At 42.7% G+C, this 10,246-nt stretch overlaps 1 protein-coding gene across 2 annotated transcripts; it reads right to left on the reverse strand.

Annotated features, from left to right (window-relative positions):
• Positions 1 to 2,909: 2,909 nt before the first annotated feature.
• Positions 2,910 to 9,483, reverse strand: LOC125524681 (RNA-binding protein 2). 2 transcript variants are annotated; one of them, XM_087537595.1, is made up of 7 exons: positions 9,111 to 9,483; positions 8,164 to 8,279; positions 7,836 to 8,079; positions 7,489 to 7,550; positions 7,309 to 7,390; positions 3,112 to 3,187; positions 2,910 to 3,052 (listed from the first exon to the last, which is right to left on the reverse strand). In XM_087537595.1, the coding sequence occupies exons 1-7, from the start codon at positions 9,343 to 9,345 to the stop codon at positions 2,977 to 2,979; spliced, it is 891 nt and encodes a 296-aa protein (XP_087393721.1). In that variant the 5' UTR covers positions 9,346 to 9,483; the 3' UTR covers positions 2,910 to 2,976. The 2 variants fall into 2 exon arrangements, with proteins under 2 accessions (XP_087393721.1, XP_048545672.1); XM_048689715.2 differs by lacking the exons at positions 2,910 to 3,052; positions 3,112 to 3,187 and adding an exon at positions 6,263 to 6,711 and having other exon boundaries at positions 9,111 to 9,479.
• Between the last annotated feature and the right edge of the window lie 763 nt (positions 9,484 to 10,246).

A 10,246-nucleotide genomic window follows, 5' to 3' on the forward strand; every position in this document is an offset into this window, starting at 1 on the left:
GGCGAATATCTCTATAGCTTAGTAGGGTACGAGTTAAACTTGGGAACCAATGAAGCATCCCTACGTTACTCGAGTACCCACAGGGATAGTAAATATGACTCGAGTTGAGCCAACAAATACCTCATCGCATCAAGCGATTTTAAAATATCTCCTTTCTCTCAATGAGAGTGGAAACATTGGACTTCCCTGAGTATACAGTTTGTGGTGCATATGTCCACAAGGCACGTATCATCTTTAATCAGATTGACTTCCGTAGAAATCTATATATAGACATGAAGATTCTCAATATGAAAATCAATGTCAAATATATAGAATACATACAAATGTATTTATATCAAAGAGCTGATACAGTATATTGTGATATACAATATATGATGACAACAATAATCATGTTCTGATTAGAACATCATAAAAATGGACATAAATAAATAGATCATTAAGGAGACTAAGGGACTAAATGTATAGTCTCCAAATATGTCAGTTGATGCATATTCAATCATCATGCTCTCCATGCTCATAGGGTCTCGTGACAGCTTGATGGTGTCACGTTGAGGGTTTGAAGTGAGTTTCAAACAATTACCCTTGAGGTCCTTTGCGTTCCGGTGGCGTGGCTTGGATTGCACGCGCTATCCCATGGGATGCAAGACTGATCTTGATGTCCATGACCTGCTTAAGTAAGTTGTGGCCATTGAGGACAAGAGCCTCAAATTGCTAGCCATCGATTACTTATAGGGGCAAGCCAGAGATAATTAATTTACAAGAAGTAAATTAAAAATAATCATGATTTTGTAATAAGAATGCAAAATTTTGACTCAAGTGTGTAACTTGAAAATGCTTAACCTCAATTGTGGGAACATAACACATTAAAGATCATACAGATCTCACAGTAATAGAGATAGTTTGTACATGGACAGTAGATCCAACTCATTACCTTGTGTTTTTCTAATATAATGAGGGAGATGTTATTGTCAAAATTTTACAAGTTTGTTGTGTGGAAGAAATCAATCTCGACCATTATGACATGTTCATGAAGAATGACAATGTGGTAAACATATAGAACATATCATCTTCGGTGAAAAACCGGTACTTTATTTATATTACAGATTGCGTAATATAAATACATCTTAATGTTGCAAAATTAATAGATTTCAAGAAGGTGGCTCGAAATCATTAGTGTGAATCTTAAATTGCTAAGAATAACACCTTGAATTTTGCATATGTATTTGTAAGAAATTAAAAAAAATCTCAATTGCAAACATATGTATTATTCTCGACATGTAGCAAACATGGAGATACATACATTCGGAATATATCGTACTCAACAAAAATACACTCCTATTGTAATGAATAATAATGGTGTTGCAGATTTGATGCTCAAGTACAAAAAAACTTGAATTGTATATACCTCAGATTAAATGAGATGATTTTGCATCAAGTTGCTAGATAATTCAGCAGGGTGAATTAGTATGTTGCGAGAGAAAATTAATCTCAATCGCAATAAGATTGTTTTGCGAGAGAAAAAAATTCTCAATCACAAATCAGTACTATAGAGATACCAAAGTTATCTTTGCAAGAGATTAAAAATCTTAATTGTAAATAAACGTACGAATCAATGGATTCGAGGTTTCTCATTCATGAGAGCTGGGTTGTGAGGCAAGCCGCCGCATCGCAAAGGATGCAGGCCATGGTCGCCTCCACTTCGGGAGCTTGCGACGGCCTTGGCTGCCTTCTGAGGAAAACCGGGTTGGGAGTCGACTAGGAGTCTAGGATCGACTTCGACGCTACGCGCTGAAAAGCGCGGTCGGATGTGCCCGCGTCCGGAGGCAGACACCGCTCGAAGGCTCATGCATAAACAACAATGAGCCTGAGGGCACACATTCAGGTTACGAACATTATAACGCGAGATCAAAACAATCATTAGATTGTCCTGCTCTTTTCATTAATCTGGAGGGCTAATCCGTTAAGAAAAGAACTTATCGCGAATAACAGAAAACGGAAAGACTCCAATGGAAATATCCATAAAGGATAAGGTTTCCATGTAGTACTATCCATCCCGTGAGATTCCCATGGGAGAAATTGTAACCGCCGCAGAGCCTTGCCGGCTTGCCGCGCTGGTCATCGCTGCATGAGCGTTGCGCTGCCGCCAGGCATCGCTGGCCGAACGCATTCGCCGTTGGAGGTTGCACCGTCCATGGCTGCCTTGCCTGAGGAAAAACGAGCCGTTGGACAGAGCCGTGCTCGACGCCATGGCGAGGCCATGCGCTCGTCGCCTGGGAAACCAGGCCGGTGGCTGGAGAAGTGCGCGCCACCATGAATCCCATCGCCTTGGGGTGAGGCAGTCACGCGGAGGTGATGCCCATGGTCGCGCCATGGACTGGTAGCCACTTCAGCCGCCACAGAAGCACGCCGGCGCCGCGGTGTGCGCCGCGTGCCAGGAAGTACATCGCCGATGCGGTTTCCATCGCGGGCCTGCACGCAAGGTGCATCCAGGGCGCGCGTCACCGTCGTGCCGCGTCGGGGCCAGGGCTTCTGCCGGCTTGGACTGGAACGACCCGGCCGAAAGATGCGGACGCTGGAGGAGCCGCTCCCCGAGGAGCCTGGCCGAGGGCCGCGTCATCGGTGCGGCAGAGATGCAGACCGAGTGCGTCGACTTCCGCTTCGCCGGGGCGCGACGCACGGCCGGGCACGGGGCGGCCACCGCGTAGACGGGCGCGGTGCCGTCTAGCGTCGGGGCTGATGTCTCCTCTGCACTCGTGGCGCGGGACGCTTTTTGGACCCCGCGCGGGCGACGAGGTCGCGAACGGAGAGGACAAGGGCCAGGCTGCGTCGTCTCTACTGAGGGGAGGTTCATCGGCGTCCATTCGCTCGATGGAGAGCAACGTGGCAGAAGTGTTGAAGTGTAATCGAGAGAGACACAAATGATTCAAGTGTTCTTTATTGATGAGAAACACATATTTATATAAGGCCAAAAGAGACTTAGAGACACGTCTGTTCAGAAGAGATGCGAGGAACCACCGCGTCGTTTGCCAGAATAGCAACCGCACATGGGGAACTAATAGCAGGGATTAATCTTTAATCAAGTAAATTGATTAAATCCTAACAGTCTGGAACCGCCGCCCCAGTCCGTGATGACTAGCGACATCCTTGTTCTCTCTTCTTGGTGGTGAAATCCATCCTCCACATGCATCTACGTACAGGAGAAATCAATATATTGCTTGATCATCAATTGATCACAAGAAGACAAAAAGGGAATTAAAAATCTGTTGATAATGTCCCGCAGTTGCCGATCTAATCTCCATGGCTTTGTGCCGAGAGCAAATCTCCATGGCTTTGTGCCGAGAGCACCATCGAGAGGCATCTCCTCTCTTCCTTTTAGACCGAATCGCTTGATTGATTTTGCGCCACGCGCCGGAGGATGTGGCCGGCGGCTGGTTTCCACGTTGTCGTGGGAAAAACTCAATCCTTGGGATTGCTCCGCGAGAGATTGTGCTGATAACGTGTTAAAGAGTAAAACGAAAGACAAGAGAAAGAGATGTAAAGGTGAATCCTTGTTCTGATTGGGTTACACATATATATAGCCCCTGAAGGGCTGTCTCCGAAGGGGCACGAGGCAGGAAAAGTAGGGATTAATAAAATTAATTAAATCCTAACACAAGGAATTGTTGATGGCTTCTAATTTTGCAAGAATCAGAGGAAGTATCTTTCTGAATTGTTTCTGTTCAATGCATCGTATTACTCTTTTTTCCTTCATGAGTTTACTAAACAGGTTCTCATAAAGGTTTTTAATGAGGTAATATAACCATGAGATCATATGTCATACTTTCTGTTTTCCCATCAGGATTTTTTAAAAAGTATATAACATATTTATTGTTCTTTAATTCTATGGATTTTTCTCATATTGAGTTAAACAGACAATAAAGACAATAATCATTATATGTTGCGGCATTTTCTCCTTATTTTTCCTACTGGGTTTGAAGGAGTTTTGGCAACATATCAAACACATCTATCCTCATTTTTTTTCCACAGGGTTTTTGAAGACTTCTGCTCACAAGATCAAGCATTGATTAGGGGGAGTGCTAGAATTAATTAATCATGTGTTAATTATGGGATTAACCCCTACTTATACTAACTACAGGCAGTTGTAAAACTGCCACGTCGGTTCCTGCCAAACAAGCACCTCCTCTCAACAGACACCTTTCCAATGGTGTCCTTTCTCTTATATAAATAGGAGATGCCATCTAATAAAGAAGGGAGTTGATTCATTTGTTGCCTCTCTCGTTTTCCTCTCAATAATTTTCTCCTTATTCTTTCCATCAAGTTTGAAGGAGTTTAGCAACATACAATACTCCTCACATTTTTCCCATAAGAGTTTTTGAAGGAGACTTTTTCAAGATGATGATATTACATGGACAGGTGTAGATTAGCAGGAATGTTAAAGCTTAATTAACATGTGTTAATTATAGGGAATCTCACCTTGTACCAACCGCAGGCAGTTGCCAAAGAGGCAACTATCGCATAGGTTCCTCCCTTCTGCCTGTATAAATACCTACAGTCATTTAATGAAAGGACACTGACTCACTTTACATCGGCAACTGTCGCATCGGTTCCTGCCATCTCTCCCGAAAGGATGCCTCTAAAATGTGTATCTTCTACCAGTATAAATACCTACAATCATCTAATGAAAGGACACTAATTCACTTTACATCTATCTCAATTGTTCTCTATCGATCTCTATCTTAACAGAACCTGCCAGGTTTCCATGCGTTAGGCTACCATGCGAGCCAACTCCTCCAGAGGTTGGAGATAAAACGGAACCTGTATACGATGGATGGGAAATGTCATACACGCTCTATGTATTGTCGTTTCATGTATCACGTGAGAAATCACGGTGTGGATACCGATGGTTCCAATATGAATATATGGAGTGACCCTCGCATTACAAGAAAATTATGGTAACCGCATCCCACAACTGGCGGCAGGAACACATCTCTAGCCTCTCCGTGGCCACGGTCTTGCATCTCAAGCTCTCCGTGGCCACGATCAGCTGGGAGCCAGCATGAGGGGGTGAACTTAACTGGGATCTCAATCAGCTGCTTTGCTATTTCTCTGCTGCTAGCTCTGCTCGTAACATAACATTTGGTGTTCTGGATAATTCTGGAAGTGCTGGGAGACATGATTGCCCCTTTGATCAAGTAATTAGTAAGTTTCTGTCACACTTTGTTTCAGTCAGCGTATGCTGTAAAGTCTGGCAGTTGTGTTTTTGTATACCAGTCTTTACAAGGGGAAAAATAACCAACAGTTTCATTTCTGCCTAGTAAAATCTTAATAACAGGTCAAGAGTTTTCAAGCGTGTGTGGGCATTCAGACATGAACTCAACAAATTATATGGTCAAATATACTCCCTCCGTTCACTTTTGTAAGTCATTTCAGACAGCTCAAAATGGGCTGTTTTGTACATTGTCTGAAATATCTTGAAGGTCTCATAAAAGTGAACAGAGGGAGTATATAAAGAAACAACAATAAGTACAATAAGTACTGATCTTACAGGGTATAATCAGTGACAACGAGCACATATAAGACAAAAGGGAGGCCTTCAGGACCACTCATATTGGGAAATGTGAATAAACAAACATATATAAGTAAATCAAGTAAGAATTTCCCAAAAATATTAACCAGAAAGGGGAGGGACATATCAGTAGAACTACTTCCATGAGACAGGGGATCTACTTCACACCAACAAACCAACCCTGAATCAATTCTGATCAATCAAACACATATGAAGGTTACCAAGATATTGCCAACTATGTTGTTCCTGATGCACGAGACATTAAACTTGCGTGACTAGACTTGGATACATGGCAACTTCTATGCAAATACATGGGAGAGTGGACTTGGTCATTCAAATATGCTTCACAATCCTTCAATTTAGAGTGCATGACCACTTTGACATTTAACATGATCGCCAGGCATGCAACTCTGAATTATAATAGGAGAGGCCCCTAATTCTACACTAGAGTTAATTAAGGTGGGGAGAGGTGATCAGTACAACATAGCAACCACATGTACTCCCTCCGTTCCTAAATATAAGTCCTTTTAGAGATTCCAATAAGGGACTAGGAGCAAAATGAGTGAATCTACACTCTAAAACATGTCTATATACAAACATATGTAGTTTGTATTGAAATCTCTAGAAGGACTTATATTTAGAAACGGAGGGAGCATAAAGGATATATACATATTATCCTAGGTATATGGACAGATGTGCAAGACGAAGAAAAGAGTTGATATTACTAGCACGGCTAAACAAACGAGCAAGTGCTTTAAGAAAGTTAGCGTTACACATGATAAAAGACTGATATTGTCTGGGTCACGCCGCGAGATAACAAAATACAGTAGACCATAAATACTAAAGCAGACACACATGCGACCTCGAGAATCTAATGGATACTGAACAGCGAGATTATTGCATCGTCCTTTTCACGCTTTCACAACATGGGCTGACGAACCCTACGAGCCACCGGCGGAGAATTCGGCGCAAAGCGTTACACCAAGCAGGTTCGATCGCTCGTATAAACGGTAGGTTCGCCAACCACCTGACCCGCACGACTTAACGCCTACCACGAGGCCCACCAGCTGACCTCGGACCAGGAAAGCGCGAGAATTGCAGCCTTAAATGGGCTGATTCACGATCGTGTTCGTCAAACTTATAACCTGCAAAATGAATCGTGACGGTTTATTTCGCTTCGTCGTCGGGAGAACATAACGAACCTCAAACGTTAACGCCAAGCCATCAAGAATTCAGGTGTGAGCATTAGATCAAACGCATAGGAAAAGAGATACAGTAACAACTATAAACTGGAATGGATTGGCAAGGATACATCGACGTGGATGTTCGAACTGTACGCAACGTATAGATGGTCAAATGACTAAAAACTAATCTCTAGAACCAAGATTGCAAATTCTACACATACAATAAAATGCCCTAGAAAAATCATGGTCTGAATAAATATCCTAGTATTATCGCAGCGCAGCGAAAGGTGAGTTTTTGGCTATTAATGCCAGCTAAGGTCAACTGGTCACTATCCCTAAAGCACAATCTACCTATGCAGTAGATATTGCACAAAGAAAGTACAACAGACAATTGATCATGCTTACCAATTTCAAAGCAAGCATGAGAAGAAATTAATGGGGAATGCATAAATATGTAAACCAAAAATGAAAACATACAATACTGAATATTATCAGAGATAAAATTATGATTATCTATACAACTACATAATCCAAATCTGCAAACGCAAGTATTTTCACCTTGCAGGGCTTCAAGTGCGATAGTAGCTTGGGCAGGGCTATCAAAATCAACGAAACACAGGACATGAGGATCTCCACCAGGCTGCAGCCAAGTTGACAGGTCAATATATGTCATCATTAGAATATAATATACAGGTTATTAACACAAAATAAACCAACAAAAGGGCAGAATATACATACGTGTCTTGACTCTTTGTTGACAAGCCTCACTTCACGGAAACCAACAAAAGGGCGGAATATATCTGTAGTGGAGAAGGTGAAGGAGCAAAAGCACTTATGGTGCGAGATGATACACTTCTAAATTCTCAATGGTGCATCATATTGAACAAGCAGTTTGTCAGGGCATATAAAATAAATGGAGAGGGACTGAACAACAAAGATAAAGGCTGCAAGAACAAGAGTGTCATTAACCAACAGGAATGGAACTATATGATGAATATCAGTGGTGTGACATCAAAGAATACTCGACCATCAATTAAGAAATGAAGTTAAGCACATCATGGTAGCAATATAGCTTATAAGGATACGTGAAACCTCCCTGCGCGTGCAGTTTGCAGGCAGACCTTCAATATACAAGGTGTTGGATGCATCCGGGGGGAGAGGAGGCTCAGGTCTTGCACCATACCCCATGGCTCTGCTGTCCATACCAACGACACCCATCATACGGCGGTCATCAACAGGATATCCACTCATTCCACCACCAACCATAGCAGCTCCACCCATGGCACCAACAACTGCCCTACTTGGTTCATTGGCTGCCACGGAAGGCATCTAGAAGCACAAGAACAAGGCTAAAGTATCAAGACAAGTGCTCAGAATAATTATGTGAGTTCTTTACAACGAAGTTAACAATACCCCATTGCGTAAGTAGCGGTCGTAAGATGCTCCAATTGCTTCATTGTCTCTAAGTGAGTGGTAACCTGCATTTTCCCGCGGATAATATCCAGCCATCTCTTGTCCTCCAGGACCATCTGCAAAAACAATTAAAAAACAAGGTTTCATGTAAATCTCACTAGCCAACAATATCTTTAATTAATATAACCAGCAAGCTAAGAATATTCAGTAGATAAATAAGTCGTAAAAAGGGCATAATTACAATGAGAAAATATGGAAGCACACTAACAGTTAGAGAAGTTAGAGTAGCTACATACAAACATTTAACTGTCATGAGAACTCCAGGATTTCTTATAAGGCAGGCAACACCAGTAATTACACACCATTGATCCACACATACATTTGGTACCAACTATTAAAAACCGGTATACTGAAATCCAAACAACCAACAAAAAGCTCTGACCAAAATTGAGCTACAAGAGCCAGATTTGAAGAGTACATCCATTATGTTTCCTCTAGTAAAGGAGCTGGGGAGGCAAAGTGATGTGGCAACAATTATTGCACCCAAATCATGTATCACTCGAGTTTTTCAAGTCTGCAAACATCTCTCGGTATCGTTCTTGAAAATACTCTGGACAGATTTGTGGTAGAAAATCAACCCTTTTTAGACTCTAAAATAAAAAGTAGTACTTCTGGTACGGGTATCGATCTAGTGCTATGATAATGCTGGAGTATCACCACCATATAGGCTAAACCCGCTACGATGTTTACAAAATTAGTGACCGTATTACTGGATCTAAGCAATATCTCATCTACAACTATATAAAAACCAAAACTACCACTAACCACGAGACAATACAGACACGCAAGCACAAACAACGACATAAAGAGCAAAACAACCATCATAGCGAGAACAAAAGGATCCAGATCTAGATTCTAGGGGGCAGATCCGAGGGCCGCGAACTCACCGCCGTAGTCTGGGCGCGCGCGCTTAAGAGACGGCGCGGCCGCCTGCTGCTGCTGCTGCTGTTGCGCCATCGCCGCCTGCTGGTGCTGGTGCTGGTGCTGCTGCATGCCCCCCGCGGCCGTCGCTGCCTGCGCAACGGTAGCTGCCGGGGCCATCCCCGCCGCGGCCGCCGCTGCCGCCACCATGGCCTGCTGCTGCCGCGCGTCGGCGTACCTCCAGTAGTTCTCCGCGGCCATCGTTCGCCCTCGTAGGCTCACGCGGGGGGCGATGTGGGGGGCGAGGCGAAGTCTTCGTGCGGCTAGGGTTTCCGAGCACGAGAAAGAAGGGCGAGAGAGAAAGTGTTTCGGTTTGGTCTCGTCGTGTAGGAGAGAGAAAGATAAAGAGAGATCGGATGGCATCACGTGGCGGTCGATTGTTAGGAAAGCGTACCATATGTTCGTCTGGGCCGCAGAAGCTTCGCGACCGAACGGCTCCGGCGTTCGGGCCGTGATCCAATATCATGTATGGGCCGCTGTGATAGTTTTTTAGCCTACTAGTAGTAGCACAATGGTTTGCCTAAAAAAAAGCATAATGGTGCCAGCTGAGTATGTTCGCGGGAGCTATATCTCGCTCAGGGCGAGATCGAATAAAGTCTCGCCTGAAAGATTTCCTGTGCGATACAGTACTAGCCCAGCCTGTATTCGTGCATACATCATCATCACTTGCTCGCTGCTGGCTCGCTGTTGATTCGGTTCCCTCTATGTGACTTTTATGTTTCATTTCTTTTTTATTCACCTTTTTTCATTATTTTTGTTCTTTCTTTGTTTTTCACTGGGATATTTCGTTTCTTTCTCGGTTTTTACCGATATATTTTTCATTTCTTTTTTCTTTGGTTTTTTCTTTCTTTCTCTGTTTTCATACACAGTTTTGAACAATTTTTTAACATTTTTATGCCTACTTTTTTCATACATATTTTATATTTTTTATATATCAGGAATATTTTTATATACACATTAAAAAAATCATATACATGGGTAACATTTTTAAAACATATTTTTATGTCTACCTTTTACATACACTTTGTACATTTTTTTGTATACATTGGAAACATTTATATGCGCGTTTAACATTTTTAAAGTACATGGTTAAATATTTAAA

The sequence above is a fragment of the Triticum urartu genome, chromosome 7A, assembly GCF_056163025.1.
Source record: "Triticum urartu cultivar PI428250 chromosome 7A, HENAU_Tu73, whole genome shotgun sequence".
In the NCBI taxonomy this organism is placed as follows: domain Eukaryota; kingdom Viridiplantae; phylum Streptophyta; class Magnoliopsida; order Poales; family Poaceae; genus Triticum; species Triticum urartu.